The following is a 19,633-nucleotide window of genomic DNA, read 5'->3' as shown; positions in this document are numbered from 1 at the left end:
CATGGCAACTGATGGCGGGGAGCAGGGCAACAGGAGGAGACTGCAGCAGCAACCCCAGGGCTCGGAAACCCGGGCACGGCAGGTGTCTGTTCAGAAAAGTCCTTCTCCATGCAGCCGGGCCAGTCTTGGAAGCGGCAGTGAAAGCACCAGCCTCGCAGCCCCCACAGCACACGGGTACTTACGCACATTCGTGCACAAAAACACAGCCGCACCGAGGGCCCTACGAGATCAGTGCTCTATAAACTCCTAACCACAAACGGTTGGACTGGAGAGACATTTTCTTAACTCAAAACAAGTTCAGAAGGCTCCTTTATTTCCTTCAGCGCTCTGCAATTATTCTAAGCCCGGTCTCGAAGCTGGCACCCTCTCCCTGTGCCAGGCTAGGCGCACTCAGTGCGCTCCTCTCCAGCCCTAAGTTGAGGCCTTCTTTCAAGATGATTTTAATAGGCGATTAGCTCTTCTTATGCATCTCAATAACTTACTGAGACCATTTACTGAGAAGTCCAGATAATGTAAGGCAGTAAGTCTCTGTGGGTGTACTATCAGAGGTATTAGCTGAGCTACTTCCAAAAATTTGGCTTTCAGTTGATGCAAGGGGATTGCCGGGTGACTTTGTACACCCAATTTTGCTTACGAAACAAGAGCCCTGCGGTACAAATACCAGGAGACATGCAGGATTTATTCTATTTTTAAAAAGAATTTGATACGGGATGCTATCTTTAAAAACAGGAATTAAATATAGCAATAGGCAAAAACAATTTATTAAACAAAATAAACAGACCCAAAGTATCTTCCAAGTGGCATTTATGGAGATGTTACTTAATCCACCACTGAAAATTTCAGAAGGAACGTAACGACTGTCTAACGGCTCACTGCACAGCACGCAAACGCTGTGTCCTGTCCGAACAGGACTACTGCCTTCAGTCGATGGATATTTCTGAGCTCAAACACAACACAATTATGCCTGGAATCCAAAAGACAAAAATAAAAACAGTGTTGTTGAGTGTAATTATCTACAGGTGCAAAACACAACGAAGAGTAAATGTTGTTAATGTAAACTATCTACAAGTACGTTCTTTCAGGAGGCTTCTTTTCCATGTTCAATGCTGTAACTGAGAGAGGAAGGAATTTACAGTTTTCATCACTGATACTCTTTAAATACAGCACAGCTACAAGAAAGACTCAGGACATTTCAACCTGCAGTTACTCTCCCAGCCCGCAGTTCTCCTAACACTGCTGCAACACGCGCTGATTTGCAGTTCGTTATCAGATCACGGCTTTCTCAATCCCGTAACGTAGCCATCAAGCAGCACAACCAAAGGTCTTACAGCTACGCAGGGGCACGGAGGCCGGTGTTGTACAGCCTGTCCCGGCAAGACCGGCTTTAGCAACAGCACAAACACTTGGCCAGATCAATAAGGGGCTAGATGGATCAGCACGGCGCACGCACGCCCCGCATGCCCAAGTGAAGAAACACGGGCTGGCACCGACTGCCCAGAGCTGGGTCGGGAGGTATCGATCAGGCACCACAGCCCCGGCAGATGATAAGGCTCTTGGCGATGCTTCCCAGCTCAGACAGGAGACCTGCAAAGTCTCAGGTGCTGAACAGACGCCAAGCAGCCTGGTGAAACGTGTGTGCTTCACGAGGAGTCGTCGTGATGTTGCGTTTTACGGGGGTCTAAGGGCAGGAGGAGCAGCGCTGCCTGTTAGCACAGCGCAGGAGGCTCCCAGCTGACCAGATCCGATGGGAGGCACGATCGCCCCGAGCCTCCATCCCAGCACCAAGCATCTTCCACAAAGATTGCTCATTTGACCTGTATTTGAATGAGTTTGATGACTGATCGTGAAAGCTGATGAGGGAGAAAGAGCATTTCTCATTAGCAAAGTCGTTCTGGTACTCACAGGGGTGAAAATTTGCTTGGGAGATCAAGATAAGAGCTGGGACAGCCGCTGCACAAAAGGTCTGGTCACTAGCACAGAATATTAGAGGATGGGTTAGAAGGTCTTACAGACAACCCCCACAAAGCAACAAAATGGAGATTAGAGGAGAAAGGAAGTGTTACTGCCTGAACTTCAGCGATCTGGGGTATGAGAGGGGAAAACCAGCTCAATAGGAGGGCTGACAAGCCTGCTTTCCAGCTCCCTTGTGCCGTAAGAAGAAATCTCTTCTCTTCAGCCATCAGAGCAACAGGTTTACTGCCTGACATGCTTTACGAAGAGGTAGGACAGCTTGGGTATGCTCACGCAACCCTTTTTCAGCTAACTCAATCCTGTATTTTAAAGATAATGTTCCGTGAGAAGAACGCCCCTGCAGCAGCCGCTCACCTCGAATACAAGCTGTGTCCATGGTTAGCTAACCAGTGTCCTGCGTGGAACCGTGAGCCTAACCAGCAAACAGAAAGATTTTTTGGCAACCTCCTCAGAAAGACACGCTCCCTTGGACCTGCACCTTGTGTCACCAGCGCTGCACTCAACTCCCCATGAGTTTGTCTTTACCAGTCCAGAAAGAGTCGCACCTTCATGGCTTCCAAAAGGAAGCTGTAAGTAAGAATTCTCACGTCCCATTAATTTGCTGTCACAGAGTGAATTCAGGCAATCTGTCTAGCTTGTCTTTGTCTCAGTTTGTCCGTGTGTAAACATTATTTGGAAATTGTTTGATGAAAGGGACTGACTACCACCCTGGAAAACTCTTTCAATTCATCTAACTTTATCTTAGAAAAACAGCCCAGCGCTGTAACTTTGTTATTTGCGTTGGCATTTCTCTCCAAGTTAACTAAAAGTCAAGTACCCTTAAAAGAGAGTGCCAAAGCAAGCAGGTTACAACAGAGGTGCTCAAGGTTGCGCACCTATTGCATTAGGGCTCTCTGGTGCCAGGCAGTGTCCTTGAAGTTACACACAGACACTGCTTGATTATCTTGCTCCCCTATTGTCTGTTTCCACACCAGTGGTTATGTCTCCATCCCGCTTCTGTTCCTAAAACGTATATAGTTACAGGAGCAGAGCTCTTCCTGCCTCAAAATTACCTTTTGTGCTGCCAACAAGTGACGGTCACTGGAAGAGTAATCCCCTTTAAATTCGCTTTAAGGTTTTGTATCTGTTCTATTACCGCCAGCTGGCTGAACTCATCCATCAGCTTGACCATAACACCTCTGCGAACTCCGGGCTGCTGTCCTCTAGTTACAGGCTCGTTGCGCTGGGGCCATCTGTCTTCAGTCTGTCTCCCCGAAGAGGCAAGGATACCACCAACAAAAGGACAGATTAAAACTCCTTACTCTGCACAAGCAAGTAAACCAGCAAAACAGGAGAACAAGCTGAAAGGATCGGCTGGTCATACAAACATCTGCCCGTACTACTCACGGACCCCTTAAAATCCCTGCTGCACACTAACAGGAAAGGCGTTTTCTTATCCATGAAAGACACGTGGAGAAAAACAGAGGAGAGGATTCCTTTATGTATCAGGGATATAGCCACTGGCTGTAAAGTCCAGGGATAGCGGAGGTCTCACTGCAAGTCCTGGGATGATGCTAAACAGAAAAGGATTTCGTGTCATTCACAGAGGCCTACCGCTGGCCAGTAAAGGCAGAATTATTTTTTGGAACCAACCGTTTCTTCAAAAGCAACAAATTAATGGTGGTGATGGACTGCTCAGAGAGACCTGTAGCGGGATCCAGACTGTCCTGTACGTTCTGGGACAGGACGATACCTTTTAAAATGGCAGACAAAAAGAGCAAGTCAAGGGGATGCTTTTCTCGATTTGGTTCTGACCACTGGCAGGAACTGTCGGGAGAACGTGAGGCTGAAAAGCACCAGAACAAACAATCACAAATCTAGTTGTAAGCAACTGGCAGGCAGAAAGGTAAGTTACATCCAACTGCAGGATGTCACGGATAAATCTTCCCAAAGCAAAAACACGTTTCCTTCCCTTACATGCTGAAAAGACTCGCAAACAGGGGACTATCAATTGCTGCAGTGAATTTGGACATTATGTCAGCTTTTGATACTGTCCAGGATTGTATTTTCATAAATAAAGCTAGTATACATGAAACAGCTGTAGTAGCTGGGTAGTTGGAAATTCGGATGACGATGAGCAACTGTTCTGTTGAACTGGAAGGATGCAAGAAGCATGGATTTGGTAAGGATTAATTCCAACAGCAATGCTGTTTAGTATTTTCTTTTAAATGTATTAGTTACAAGGTTACCATAAAGCTAGGAACGACTGCAGATGCTTTGGAATCAATAATTTAATTCTAAAGGAATTTACAGCCTGAAATGAGTAGCTGCACTTCGGCACCGACACGTGCAGAACGTCACACCCAGCGCACGTTAACTTCATAGTCAGCGCGGTGACCGCTGCTCCCCAGACACGACACCTCCCTGCTCTGCATAGCACCAAAAAGGCCTCAGGGACAGTATCATGCCCAGGTCCGGGCACCACACCTGCTGGAATATAGGAAACAGATAAAGGGGACCTGGTATCTGCCGAGTCTTGCTTCATTCTGCCAAGAACCTGAGCTGTACGCACACTGAGAAGTACAAGATACCGAGCCTGTAACAGAAAATCTCGGTGGGTCCATCCCACTAACGGTATGCAAATCAGCACCACAGTAAAACAACGGGGCCTCTTAACGAGGCAATATTAACACCACGACCTCAAAAGACCAGCTTCATAGATTATCAAAGCCACAAAGAATTAGGAGCAGGAGTGGAAGAGCCCGTCTCCCACGTGTGAGGCCAACACCTCCCCGAGCTGCAAGCAGCACCTCTTAGGGTACCAATCAAGAGTTACCACCTCTTACGTCATCAATCTTTTTGTTAAGCAGAAACAATTTCCTCTGTCCAAACCAAAAAACATTCATTCCAATCAACATGGCATCACTGACACTACTCGGAGGTACTGTCAATTCTTTGGCTACACAGAAAGCACCAAATTCCATGCAAAGACAAAATAAGCAAACGCTGTAAGTTGTTTGCTCTCAACAAAGGTGGCCTGCCCAGAAACGAGAACTTCAAAGATCTCAGTCAACACATTTCAGTTTTCTGAAAGCAGTGACAAGAGGCAGGCAGTATAAGGGAAGCCCACCGTAACACTCAACAGCTGAGATTTCTGCGAGGTGCTTACAGAATTTAGGCACAGATGTTTCACTAAAAGCAACGGAAAACAGAAGTTATTCTTACAGATAAACACAGAAGTCATTCTGAAACAGTGCCAGAAGATCTCTTGGCACAGTAAAAACATTTGAAGCCAAACCCACAACCTGGATATAAAGGTGAGAGTAATTAGTACTCAGCAAGGAGTAGCTTTGGATTATCTTTGCAATGGATCGGGTAAAAGGACTGACAACTGGAAGCGAGTATTATTTTATCCATACCTCATGTGGCTTGCCAGGCCATCCTGAGCACTGGAGAGTCCTAGGTCTGAAAGGGAATCCGAGCAGACAGACACAGGCGACAAAGACCTCTCTTTGTCCTCTAGCAGGTCAAGTTTCACCAAGGAGCTTGTCTCATCTTCCGAGTTATCCTCTGACACAGAGCCAATAATAAAGCGAGAGTGAGGGTTCATCTCCAGGGGTTTAGCGTTTTGGGAAGACTCTTCCATGGCTCCTCCAAATTGTGCTCTCAGCACTTGAAGTGGCAGAAGAAAGAACAGAAACAAAACCTGAGGTTAATGCCTGCTCTTGCAGAACAAAGACAACGACAAAGCAAAGCTCGCTTCCAGCTGGAAATGCAACGTTCAAACACCATGGCTGAACCTAGGTGGGCGGCCAGGACCGAGAAGAGTCACCTCTGTTACGATTGCTGCCTTCTCTGTTTGTACGAGGACTCGGGGATCCCAGCGGCTGGTTTTTCTGACCTGCTAGCTCAAAACCTTTTAGCTCACACTGCCGGCTTGCAGCAGCTCAGGTGCCTTCCAGCCCACCTTCTGCCCTGATTCTATAAAAGCACCACAACCAACCAGTAAAATAGGATCCCTTCCTGCAAGGTTAGCAAGCGGAATCAGAGCAGCAATGGGTCTGACAAGCCGGAGGGAGGGGACAGGAGGATCCAGGTAAGGAACGATGGAGAAGGCAAACCTCCCCTTCCTGGCAGCGGCAAGCTGTCAGACTGGCTCAGCCATCTTCTGCAACATCGCACGGACTTTAACCTCCCAGTCTCAGATCACCCATGTCAGGCAGGGGATAGCTCCTACTTTATGGTAATGTATTGAAACTTAGTGGCACGTTTTACACTTGTCAAAATGAAAATATGAAAGTTCAGGTCTCCATTTACCATTAAAAATCATCACATAGAGAGAAGAATCTCTTAACGAGGTGAAGTTTGAGTATCACAAAATCAGTGCTGCTTCCACAATGAATGAATGTTTTTTCTTTAAATAAAATAAAAAAATATAACTGGAAACAAAGGAACACGAGAGACAGAGAACAAAGGAATACTTTGGAGCACAAAGACAGGTGGGATGGTGACTTATCATTGGATATGCTCTGCCCAACTCTGACACACTTATCTACACACAGCTGGAAATCAAACAATTAAAAATTAGAAATGCTTGTGCACCAACCTCTTGTTATTCTTGCAATCTGGGCAGTTATCCACTTCCAAAATGAACTGGAAAACAAAAGAATTAACAAGTAAATATTACTGTTACGAAGAATACTCTGCATGTTTTTACTCGACTGTATGAGACAGTGAACGCAGAACTGTTACGGGGTGGAAAAGGACCGCGCAGGTCAGACAGCCTGCTCCTGGTCGCCGATTAAAGCAGGAGCTGGACCCGCGACGCCCAAGTCAAGCCGGGGCACCTCCTGCCAGCCCATCGTTCTGGCAACTTCTGAGCACCGTGCTAGCGCGCACAAGACAGGGACACCTGATCATCCTACTCGTGGTTTAGCACCGTTTTTAAAAGAAACGCTGTTTTGTGCCAGTGCTACCTGCTTGATTCAAATTTCTTCCTCTGCCACCTCTGAGCTTCTGAACCTGCTGTCCAATTTCAGCTGAATTTGATGGTCAAGAGTAAATCCCGATGAAAATTAGAAACCTCACGAGAAACCAGGGGCTAGAAAACGCAGCTGACGCGCCGTATTTTTACATGTGAAAAAACAGTATTTACCTGTGAAATAAACCGTAACAACTGTGACGCAGCAGCACGGACAAGACAGATGAGGAACCATGGCCTCAGGGCCCCAGTCTCTCAATAGGCACTGCACTACTGCTATTCACTGTCCCGCAGAAGGGATGGTTTGGTACATTTAATGCCACCCCGAACCAAGGAGAAAGCCTCGCCAGCCCTGCCAACTCCAGCCACGCTACGGCGATGCAGCGCGATAGGTTTGGTACGTACAGGACAGCCTTCATCCGGTACACGAGCAAAACTAGACCAGGTTATAACACAAACAGGACGTGATCACAGCTTTAATTAGAGCACAGACGAGGAATTTATAGGCACTGCAACCCTTAAACACCATGCTCTTTCTTCTCATCAGTAACTGAGAATTAAAAACAGATCCAACTGGCTCCCGCACTTTTACCATGAACGTACTTGACTGAATTATTTAGATCAAACCCGGTGTTGACATCACTACTCCCACAAACTCCAGTTTCACCGGGGCCACAGGCAGTTCATTTTACAGGGAGATGCACTTAACCACCTCGTGGCTGGAAAGCCACAAACACCCGTCCAACGGAGGTATTCCGATGGTGGATCTAGCTGCCCCTTTTCGAGGGCAGAGGAGGAAAAGACTGGGCGGCAGGACTGCAAAGCCTGCACCCCCACCCGTGAAGTGTAGAAACTAACCCCTACAAGAGGATTTCTTTACGCATTTATTCCCATTGCTCAGATAGCAAAGTTTAATCAAATTTTCTTTGTGCGTATAAACACTACATTTATGTGTATATTTATTCTGGCGTCAGATCACTCCTGGAGAATTTCATCCAGACGGATTTACTGTTGGCAAAACTATCAGCACTGAGGAACATGGGATACAGCCAAACGAACCCCGACCCTTCCTTAATTAAGACTTTTTCTTAATTGAAATACTTTTCTTATTTGAAATACTTATACTTCAGTAACTAAGCATCGAGGCTTTTGTTTCTCCTCCTCTAGGTAAAGGAAAAAGAGCAGCGGGAGCGCGGCGTTTCACACAAACGCTCCCTGAGAAAGCACCGAAGCAGCGCCAAGGCCCCGATCCCAGTGCCAGGCTCAGACGACTTGACTGAACAGCGTGTTTGTACAACTCCTTCCGAAAGCAGTCAGTTATCCGCCGAGCCCCATTCAAGCGCATTTACCAGCGCACTGCTGACCCCGCGCAGCCCAGGCCCAAAGTTGGGAGCTCTGCTGAAGCTCCGCGGTCAGCCGGTAACAAACTGGCATCAAATCAGACGTAAGCTCGGCTTGTTCTCGGTGTGCTGAAATCCATTATTCACATTTAATTTAATTTCAGCATCCTCTGGGGCCAAATAAAACGTATAATTTCTCGGAGACCTCCTCGCGGAAGCCTTTTGCTTCCCACACTGCGAACAGAAGGCCGAAGCTGCATCAAACAACGGCCACGGGTTGGGAGGCGGCGCCTGAAATTCAGCTACCCACCAGCACCACAGCGGGCACTGCTAACCCGAGCGCACGTACCGTTGTTTTAATAGCGCTGAACGAGGCCCCGAAACCAAAATTGCCCGGCTCCTCGACTACATACACACCCTACGCTGAGGTTTGCAGAGATACTGAAAAAGCCCTGTGAATTACGGAGGGATACGTCCTGAGAATTGCATCTCGCAGGGACGGGAGAACGTGTAACGTCACGCACTCGGAGCTTGCTCAATTGCATAAACACATGTTAAACCACGGTTTTATCTTTACAGAATCACAGCCACACTCCTCCCTTCCGAAGAAGCCGGCTCATATTGGAAGCCAGCAGACGCACAGCATTTTCATACCTTAACGTCTGCGGAGCTGGGGGGTTATTTAAAACCCAAATCACGTTCTTTGTACGCCTTGTGCTACGAGCAACGAAAACTCTGCAATCCAAATTTAAGAAGTAACACATCTGCTTTTGCCTGAGGTAGAACAAAACTCAGCTCACTTCTCCACAATGCTACTACCACACGAAACGTTTTCGGCTCGCCAATGAAACGCGCGTGTGAGAACACTAGGCCTTAGAAGTTTTTATGGCAATTTCACTTCGAGATCATTCTTATTACTGCAAACCATACCTGGACGTGAAACTTAACGTAGGAGAGAGATTAAGTTTTAATTAAAATTAAGTGTAATCTTAAGTTTAATTAATTTTAATTTTGAGTTTATTTTTCTTCTCCAAACCACCCTTTTTTAAAGAGGACTACACTACTGAAAAGAACTGCATTACTTTGTGAAAACTAGTTGTAGGTTCCTTCAAAAACACAGAATAGCACCTCTACAATAGTAGTAAGCCATAGAAAAAGGAATTCTAAGAGAACTGCTTTTATTTAAAGGCCCACTAAGCAAAACCCAGGCATCTGTACTGCTAACCAAGCGAACGATGGACACCTGCACTTCCACTACCCTACCTGAATGAACGCAGGTAGCACGCAACAAAGAAACCTTTTATTTTTACTTTGTTTTCGCCGCGTGCCTGTTTAACAGCGTGACTACTTAATTGCCTTTAGGAACACACAACAACCATGGCAGGGCTGGAAGCTGAGCCCCCGCACGCCCAGGCCACAGAGAGCCCCCGGCACCGGGACGGGCGCCGAGCACCCAGCACCCAGCTCACCCCCAGAGCCGCCCCTGCGGACGCCCCGAGCCCCAGCAGCCCGTACCTGCGGGCTCCACCTGGAGCCGCCGCCTGGCTCCGAACCCGGCTTCGCTTCGCTTCCTGGCCTAAACGTCCTCAGCAGCAGCTGCAGGACCCCGCCGAAGTTCTCCGGCCGCTCTCGCTGCACGGCGAGGCGCTCCGCCAGGCGCTGCGTGCGCCCACCCCCAGGCTGGGAGCTCCTCGCCCGCTTTGGAATTACCGCACGGTGACAAACGCACGCGGAGCCGCGCATCCAACGGGCACGCACGCTTCCCCGGCGTGCTGAGGCTAAAACCCTCGCCCGCCCTGCCCCGACGGCACAAACCCGCACGAAGCGGGGCCTCCGCTTCCAGCAGCCCCCCCCCCCACCCCGCGCTGAGCCACCCGGGGCCGTGCCCGAGCCCGGCCGACCCTCAGGGGCCGGGCACCGGGGGGGGGAGCCTGGGCCGCTCCGGATCCGCTCCCGGCCCCTGGGGAGCGCCGTGCCCGGGCTGCCCCGGGCGGAGGGGCTCCGGCAGGGCTCCGGCAGGCCCGGGGCGGGGGGCTCCGTGCCGGGCCCGGGGGTGCTGCCCGCGGCCGGACGGGCCCCGCCGCCGCCTCCCAGGGGCGCCGCCCGCCGAGCCCCGGCCCCGCCGCGGCCCCCGTTCAGCGGTGCGGGTGCCGGTGCTGCCGGCGGGGGGTCCCGGTGCCCGCCCGCCCCGCTCACCTCAGGGTGCCGACCCCAGCGGAGCCGCCGCGGGCCCCCGGCCTGGCGCTGGGCAGCGGCGCTGCTGGGGGCGCGGCGCGGAGCCCCCCCCGCCAAAGCCCCGGCCAGGCCACGCCCCCCGGCCACGCCCCCCTCCGCCCCGGCCACGCCCCCGGCCACGCCCCCGGCCACGCCCCGTCGGCGCGGTGGTGTGATGCGAGGGGTTACCTCGGGTCAAGCGCCCCTAAGCCCCCTCCCCTCCCGCGCCGCTCCCATTGGTTCCCCGCGGGCGCGCAGCGGGCAGGGGGGCGTGACCAATGAGAGCGGCGCGGGGCGCCGCGGGGCGGGGCTAACGAGGAGACGCCCATGGCCTGAGCGGCCGGCTGGGCGCGCCCACTGCTGGGACGGGGGGGGACGGGGGGGGGGGGAGAACGGGGGCGGCCCGGAGCCAACCACTGCAAGCCGCGGGGGGCGCCGGTGCGGGCATGAGGGGCTGGGGCCTGTGAGGTGTTGGGGTGAGGCCCCTCGGCACCACGGCTGGAAGGCTGCTCAGGGGATAAACGCCTTTACTTGTGTCCCTGGAAGGCTGCTCAGGGGATAAACGCCTTTACTTGTGTCCCTGGAAGGCTGCTCAGGGGATAAACGCCTTTACTTGTGTCCCTGGAAGGCTGCTCAGGGGATAAACGCCTTCATTTGTGCCTCAGGACGCCCCATTTTACACAAGGGGCCTCTCCCCAGTAAAAAAATGTATTTGAAGGAGGCAGAGGAGGAGGCTGAAGCCTCGCCGCACGCAGCGCTAAGCCCCAGCCCCGCCGAGGCGCCGTGCCCCAAACCACCCCAAGCCGCCCCTAACTCCACACGCGCAGCTTACAAAAGCAGGGATTGCGACAGGCGCTCGGTGCCCAGGGCTCTCGGCACCCCGATCATGCGAAAACCTGCAGGCCGCCCGCTCGCCCGCCCTGCCCGCCGCGGCCATCCAGTCAGCGAGCGCTGCCGGAGGAGGGATTGCCACACGGAATCGGGTGTAGCAACTCGCCCGGCCAAGGGCAGCCGGGGAAAAGAACGCAAGAAGACAGCAAACGAAATACATCAACAGTGGAGTGTGGATTGGGAAGGTGCTTTTGAACTGTAACGCTAATAGCAGCCCTCGGCGTTGAGGGCCGTAAAGCTGCACTTCAATTATCCCTGTAACATTACCACTGGGGCTTTTTCACAGAGGAATCCTAGTGCACATCCTACACAAGGACAGTTTATTTGCAGACACACAGCACAGAATGCTTCCCAAAACATTATGTGAATTTTACACAAGCAAATAAAAGCTTTGGATTTGGTATGTTTCACAGCTGCACTTCCCTACTGAACCAGCAGCAAAATCCCTTCGTTGTGAATGAGTATTGGTGGGCGATGTTTTACAAGGAAATGCAATTTGGGAGGAATTACAGTAACTGATTTAGATGTAGTATACTGAGGGTAAGGCGCCCCCAACAACAATTATTAGCCGTGCTGAATCAAATCCCGCATTTGGGACAGCTGGTGAATGTTGCTGTGACTTACATGGGAACAGAAATGGGTTCTCATTTCTTTCAGTTCTAGACTGAAGTAGTTAGAAAGGACAGTGCTCAAGCCTCAAACTGTGGACAGCAAGAATGTGTGTTTCAATCTGAACATCCTGCTTCGCAAAGCTCAGACGTACTTTGCAACGGCAGGGGATTTACAATCGTAACCACGATTCTGCTTCTTGAGGGGTAGGGGATGTTGCTTAAATCCATGTCCCTTTCCCACTGCGTTTGGAAACCGGACACAAGACATTACTTACTTTCACGCGACTTACAGCACACACACTGTTTACATGTGGAACCTCCCCACACACGCGGTTTCTCAAAAAAGCAAGCATAGCCTTAATAATGCAAATATATCAGAAAAAAGCAGGGAAAATGTTATTACCTTTTATGACGCCAAGCCCGGGTTCCATGTCTCTTCCCCAGGCTCTGATAACGTCACTGGTGCAAACACAGGACAGATCATCCTAGGTTAGGGGGGTTAGTGACACCATGCGTCCTGGTACGACTCCTGTCCTGGCAGGCAAGAAAAAGAGAGAAAGGTCAGGTGTCTTTTAAAACCAAAATCATCTTTCATTTAGGAAACACCACGGAAGATTTTAAACATCAGAAAAGAAATGGTAACCCTCGCAACGCTGACAACAGCTGCCTGTTTACCAGGATAATCACAAACAAAGTAATAATAATAATAATCTCCTCCTCTGCAGTCAGCAGGTGAACTGCCACTGCTAACTCCATCCCCAAGATGTGCTGCTATTAGTCCTAAGCTTTCTTACGGCTTCAGGCAGTGCCCTAAATCATCTTGTCAGACTGCAAAGCTAGGCTCGTCTCAGCACTCCCAGCCCAGAAGAGACGCAGCACACCGAGTCACAAAGCGAAACCGAGTGCTGGGGCTGGGAGGCGAACACGGAGTAACGGTACTGGACAAACGCATGCAAAATGAACAGTTAGTTGTTTGAAATTGCTTAAAATCTAGTTCTCTTTACAAAATTTTTGAGTTTTTATTTACCGGGCTGACAAATTTTGGGTTCCTGATGGTTTCTGTCTTGAGAATAATAAAAGATTTGTTCAACTGGGCAATCATTTCAATCCTGATTTGCAGCTACGTGTTTATTCTTCATACTGCACTTGGGGGGGGGGGAACAGGTTTATATTTCTCAGGAAGATTCAAATTGTTATTTTTACACTGGAAAAGGGTGAATGGCATACTTCTATATTGATTCTTTATGATTGGTCTTCTCCAACCTTAATGATTCTGTGATTCTGTAATGCTTACAGGCAAGTTTTCTTAAACCTCTGGACTATGAGCCGTTTGAAAACTCAGGGGGTTGCTTCAGATTCAACAAAAATATTGTATCCTTCCTTCTGTGACCGGGACATTGACCTGTGGCTACTCAGTATTTAAAAGTCAGAGGCTTTGGAGGAAAAAATGATTTCCATCGCCACCTTGTGTCTTATGTGGAAAACGCCAGCTCTCCAAAACAATCCATGCGGCGGACCAAAGCGGTCCCATCAGGACTTTTGGATTAGAGCTGCAGGCGCTGTCCTGATGTTCCCACTCATCTCTGGACACTGCTTTACGTGCTGCCTCTGGAGGCACCGGGCACAGCCACCCCAGGAGCTGCTGGCTCACACCCAGCACTGCTAGCTCCAGGGGGCAGCCCTCCTCCTGCCAGCCTTGTCCTGTCCTAGGCGCTTCTGGGCTTCGGCATCAACCCGAAGAGCCCCAGGGGGCTCCGGTTGCCCCGGGCAGGGCGTGCCGGGTTCTAGAAGCAGCCGAGCCCCTGGCGCCCAGCAGCCCCCAGCACCCCGAGCCCTCTCCTTCCGCGTTCACCTGCTTCGCCCGTCTCAGCGCTCGGCTCTGGGACTCGCCTGCAGGACCGGGCTCCATTCGGGACGCACCTATCGGAAGGACATTCGGCTGACAGATAAGGCTTTCTTCAGGCCCGTTTCTTACCAAACTGCACACCTCTGCTGCTTGGAGCTGAACTAGGAAGTAGCACGACGTGCAGTGAGTTGACACTAACTTTCAGCTCTCCGTACGCTGACTCATAAAGGTGCAGGAGTTTTCAGCAGGAATTTATGATCACAGAGCTATTCCGGGGGCTCTTCTAATCAGCACGGTATCTGCCTGGACACCTATACAGCGATACTCGGAGGAAGCAGTAAAGATAAAAAGGGCTTCGAGACTGTGAGCAGCACATGCAATCATGGTCACGATATTAATATTTAGCTTAGTGTTTGCACACACCGGGCTCATCGGAAAAGGTGAGTTGCTCACATAGCTGCAAGCTCTAACTGAATGAGGATTTTGTAGGAGACTGACTTAAAAAAACGTTAGTAATAAATATGTTTATGTGTTAACCGTCTCTTTCCCATACACTGAAGTAAGTCTCTAATCCATACGCCCTCACCCCAAATCCTCACACCTTTGCTGTCAGCAAAACACTGACATTTGGAATTAGTTACCAAAAAGCAGGTAGTGCTGACTTAACTGCACATTGTAATTAAAAGTTGCTCAGCCTTCACTCCATTCCCCTCAGACCTCGGAGACTACAAATGCCACGTGGAAAATGCCTCAGAAACAGCCGGCCACATAAGAAGCCTGGACGTCTTTCTGCAAGGTAAGGAGCTGCTGGAAGAGGAGAGCTGCCAGGGCTGCTCGTGGCATGCCCAGCGTTTTCAGTGGCCTCAGCTATGCCTCAGCCACCTGGCCGAAAAGGACACAAAAGGTCACGCAGAGTTTTAGCTCCGTTTTGCTGGAAACCAAAGGGACCGTTCCAGTAACCCCCGATGGCTGTTGTCACTTGCCATCAATAATTATGCCCAAAATTTGAAACTTTCAGCCAACTGCTGTGGCAAAGGAAGCAAACTTACCCCAGGGCTAACTGCAGAGTTGAACTTGATAGAACTGCCCCTTCCTCAGCACCCTGGGGCCTGCACCCGCCGGCTTTTGGCATCTGAGTGCCTCAATTAAGGGCCTCAGGTCCCACATGGCTTTTGGAGTCCCCAGTGGCAACAGGGACCCCAAAGAGAGGGTCCTGGGCAGCCGCCCAGCGGTGGTTAGGTGGCTGTGAAGTTAGGTGGTGTGACTGCTGTCCTCGAGAGTGTAACAACTTACGGTGATCAAGGATTAAGAGTAAAGCTAGTTCGACAAAAAGGAACAACAAAGGGATTATGCACAGAGAATTTGCTTGAGTTTTCCTCGTTGTAACATTAACCCCAAGCTGTCCATGAAGTTTCCTTACAGCAGTACATCCCTCACAGCTAACTGCTGGCTCAAACCTTCCGCAGGAGGAACTGCGAATAATTTAAGAGGAGCCATATCTAGCATGCAGTTCTTATCCTTTTCCAGCCCCTGGGATAGCAGCAACCAAAGGGAAGTTAAGCAGAAGCCAAAAAGTCAGCACTCTGAAATGCTTTAGTCATCGAAGCCCCGTGCAAGTCAATCTGCTGCACTTGGAGAAGACGCTCGGAGATTTGGCAGAGCAGGCCGTAGAGAAGTGCACCCTGCAGAGCATTGAAGTCACCACCAGTGCAGTCAGGGCACCCGCTCTCAACCACAGCTGTGTTTTACTGACGCCCAAGAGAAGGAAGTTTCATAGAAAACTTACTCTTAGAGGAAAAGGTAAGAAGTTCAACGTAGCAAATATCTGTTCAAGTATATGAAAGGACAGCGGTCTTGTGCCTTTCTATAGGGGAAAAACAATTAAAAACTAGGAGAGAGTAACAGTCAGAGTTAAAGCTATGGAAAGGTTCAAGTTTTGGACCAATTCCATGCTGTCGTTTTCCCTTCTCTTGGGAGGACCAGGAGGTTTTGGCAAATACAGTTTCCAATATTAATACATATGGATAATTCTGTACGTTGGAAAATAGCACACAAGCAGAAAAAAACCTACCTATCTGTGGTACTATGCCGCAAATTGCCAGTACTCTGTCGTTCCTTGTCAACTGTTTCAGCGCGCAAGTTATTCTGGAAAATGCTTCTGGCACTTCAAACAGAAACAAATAACCAGATTTAAAACTTGTCCTTTCCAGTGTTCCTGCCAGGGATGTCCAGCCGTGCTGTAAAAGCAACGCTGCTCAAGCGGAAAGTTTTTTCCGGGGCTCCGACTATCCCAGCTGTGCGCCACGAAAACCAGACTTCACGGGGTAGGTTCCAGTTCTCCCTGCTGAGCCGCAAGGCAGCGGAGCAGTAGAGGCAGGGATGGAAGGGATCCTGGCTTTCACACACCTCTTGGCCCAAGCTCTCCCAGCCAGTAATTTCTTTGAATAGTGGTGTTGGCTCTACCAATAAATACATTGGCCCAGGTCATTTGCGAACCCACGGCTGTACGGAGAAAGCAGTATTTAAGCGCTGACTTTCACAGGAAGTTACCAATGCTCAAGCATGCCCTGAGCTCCCCCAACAGCTCCGAGCTTCCTTTAAAAACCTCACAGGACTTCACTGGGAAGTTACAAGCCTGACTGTACTGCTGTGCTGGGGCTTACACACCCATTTCTTCTTGGGAGCAGGCAGGAACTGTAAGATATCTGAAATATTTTAACGTAAAAATATCCTGAGATTCCAGAGAGATTTACGGCTTCCAGCAAAAGCCTCCAGGAGCCTCTGAATCGTTCCTCTGCCACAGCCCGCCTTACTCAGCCCAACTTAACCAAAATGAAGAAAATCTTGAACTGTCAAGGGCTTGTAAAGATATCTGAAATATTCTTACGTCTCTCATTTTAGAGGGAATTGCACCCAGAAATGACAAAGATTTGCTGATCAGACAAAAAATATGCATCTTCGTTAAACTGCTCATCGCTTGCATCCTGTTAGTCACTCCGATATGCTTCATCATGATTGTCATAAGCGAAATTCCCTGCTCGGTAAGTTCTAGACCAGGACAGCTTCCCACCTCCTTCCCCACCCTCACCCAGGCCAGCCGTGGGACCATGACCGGCGAGTTAAAGCACATTCACCGAGTTCTCGGGAAGGCAGAACCGTCTTCACAGGCACGGGCAGAGCCCGGGTGCTCAGTCTAGAGGGACAAGGTGAACACACGCTCTGAGCTTTGCAGGCACCCTCAAGTCACTGCGCCGTGCTGACCGTGAGGATTTCACAAACCTCCGGCTGCGCTGGGACACTGCTCCTCCTAGAGGTGATGGCATCCTCCTGATGCCAGAGGAAGAGTGGTTTAGGGGTGGTAGAGGAAAGGACCTGAGTCAGGAGAGGTGACCCCCTCTCGCCTTGCAGGCTGTAGGATGCACTATTTAAGCACGCGGGTGAGAACACACAACTACAAGAGGCCGGTGCTGGGAACCGAATACCCCAGGGCTGAGATACGCCAAGTTACTCCTGCGAAGTCGTATCGCCTTGATGCCCAGACACCCACTAGTCCCACCACGGTCCCTCCAGAAACAAACAGCCTTTTCTTAGCTTTGAGCAGCTGCTATCCCCCACCCTAACTGCTTTTGCTTCTTTCCTCAGTGCCGGTGCTCTGACTGTATGGCCGGCAGACGGAGCAGCAGCAGAAGCACGTACGCAGCCTCAGAGCCAGTGGGTCACCAAACGGGAATGCTTCTAACCCGGCTACTTGAGGACACGAAAGAGAAATCGCTGCAATGTTTTGCCTGACTCTCAGACTCCCTCGCACAGGTATGACCAGTCAGCGTCGACCAAACGTTGAGCGGGGGATAGCGGGCCCCAGCACAAGCAAGTCTCCAAGGGAAATAGATAGACCTATCCCTTCCACTTCGAAAGATTAAATATCCCCGTGGCCCTGAAAATGAATGGCTAAGGTGCCTTTTCATGAAGAAATGACTTAATCTTGTGCTTCCTACCCCATTACGTGAGCTGCTGAGGTAGAGCAGTTATGCTCTACTCCCACCCCGCACTGTGACTAGGGATCAAGTCACTTAACTTTGCCTTGTCCGGCTGCTTGTCTGTCACTGTGCTCCGCAGTGAGACTGGAGAGCTTGACCCCGTTGGCACACCAGAAGCCCTCCAGATATTGCACACACAGAACAAACCGCCTGAGGACATTTAACGTGCAGAAACGATCGGTAAACAATTTCAAACAGAAATGAAAATTACCTCATTTGTTAAATCTTCTGAGTAGAAAAAGGCAGAACAGTGAGCACGTTGTTCGTTACAAATTATCCACTTTGACCCTCCCGGAGTGAAACTGTGCTGTGAGAAATGGGCTACAGCGAGAGGTGAGGAAATTAAACTGAGACCCTTAAGAGCCATTGACCAGCCATCAGGTGGTAACACCTTGGGGCCTCTCCTAAGCTGAAAACCATTTGAACAGAGTTAAGGCTTTTTATGTCACTGCTACCTCCAGGAGACATTAGGCTTGCCGTAACTTCCAGAGCTCAGTTCAGCCAGGAGATGTCGCACTATTAATTACTAGCTTGAAAACCAACAGAACGGAGCGCTGGGGTAACACTCCAGCAATACGGTTCCTTAGTATTCCTCATGGTATTTTTTTCTTCCCTTGCCAGACAGAAGCGTAATAGCAAGACCCTTAAATGAAAAGATCCAAAATCCTCATTATCCGTGAAACCCACCCAAGAAATGCCGCAGGCCTTACTGGAACACCCTTTTTACTCAGACACCTCACCTTTCTCCTCACCACCTACTGGAAGCAGCAGACTGAACACGAGCAGCTTAAACAACCCAACCGCTGCAGACTGAAACCAGACGTAACATCAGAGGAAACATTTACCTGGTTAGGGGCAGTCACATCAATTCACTGGGAAAAGAGCTGCTGCGAAGACACCCGTAGGCTGAGTCCTTCCATTAACCTCCCAGATTCCTATTTTAATTCCCAGATACTGGAAAAACCTGTTGGCATAAGCAATAAAAATTTCACTGACGTTCCAAACTCTGCCTCCCTCAACTATTTTATTTTTCCCATAATTTAGGGAACGCATTTAAGGCCTAGACAAAAGGAAAAAATAATTTCCAGTGCTTTCAGTTGTGCCGTTACACAGCTCCGACACGGAGCACACACGTGGCAGACGCCCGGGGAGTACCCGGCCTCCTCCTGCAGCCTCGGGGGAGCGGTGCCCACACCGACTGCTGGGCTCTAGCCCGAGCTGTTGGCGTTTTGACACGGAACGGCCCTCTGAGCAACACGAAACGCCTGAAACAACCAAAACGGCCCTCTGAGCAACACGAAATGAGCCTCCGACCTGAATCCTCAGCTCTCAGGTACGAGCGGCCACGGGCTGCCCCTGTGTCTGTGAGAGCAGCTCCTGAGCCCCCCCCGAGGTGTTAAACGCTTCAAACCCGGCATCAACAGGCAGAGGCAGCCCGTGACATATACATTTATACGCCTATTTATAACATTTTTATATATATAACTTATATGTGTATATATATGTATCAATACAGGGCCATATACATATATATCTTATATTTAAATACAGGGCAATATGTACATATACCTCTCGTATATAAATACAGGACGATATATAGATTAGATATATAAAAACACAGGGCAAAATGCACATATATATCATATATATACAAATACAGGGCAATGTATACATGTAAGTATCTGATATATAAATAAATATGGAGCGATATATGCATATATAACAGAAATGTATATAAATACAGGGCAATATACATATATAAT

General features: G+C 49.8%; 1 protein-coding gene and 1 long non-coding RNA gene across 2 annotated transcripts in view; both read right to left on the bottom strand.

Moving 5' to 3' along the window:
* ACACA (acetyl-CoA carboxylase alpha) overlaps nucleotides 1–10,575 on the bottom strand; it is a 124,616-nt gene extending 114,041 nt beyond the window's left edge. Inside the window, exons 1-3 of the mRNA XM_083806085.1 lie at nucleotides 10,468–10,575; nucleotides 6,557–6,603; nucleotides 5,370–5,622 (exon numbers count right to left, since the gene is read on the bottom strand). Of these exons, the coding sequence (XP_083662211.1) occupies nucleotides 5,370–5,596 (227 nt within the window). The 5' untranslated portion in view covers nucleotides 5,597–5,622; nucleotides 6,557–6,603; nucleotides 10,468–10,575. The remainder of the gene's footprint in view (nucleotides 1–5,369; nucleotides 5,623–6,556; nucleotides 6,604–10,467) is intronic.
* A 3,588-nt stretch (nucleotides 10,576–14,163) lies between these two features.
* The window catches only part of LOC310884706, a 6,169-nt gene continuing 699 nt past the window's right edge, over nucleotides 14,164–19,633 (bottom strand). The window contains exons 2-6 of the long non-coding RNA XR_014574347.1: nucleotides 18,716–18,834; nucleotides 17,909–18,020; nucleotides 15,905–17,160; nucleotides 15,620–15,697; nucleotides 14,164–15,150 (exon numbers count right to left, since the gene is read on the bottom strand). This is a non-coding gene — a long non-coding RNA (uncharacterized lncRNA). The remainder of the gene's footprint in view (nucleotides 15,151–15,619; nucleotides 15,698–15,904; nucleotides 17,161–17,908; nucleotides 18,021–18,715; nucleotides 18,835–19,633) is intronic.

Source organism: Anser anser (assembly GCF_964211835.1).
Source record: "Anser anser genome assembly, chromosome: 20".
Taxonomy (NCBI): domain Eukaryota; kingdom Metazoa; phylum Chordata; class Aves; order Anseriformes; family Anatidae; genus Anser; species Anser anser.
The sequence above is the reverse complement of the archived record's forward strand: the minus strand, read 5'-3'. Positions and strand labels throughout refer to the sequence as shown.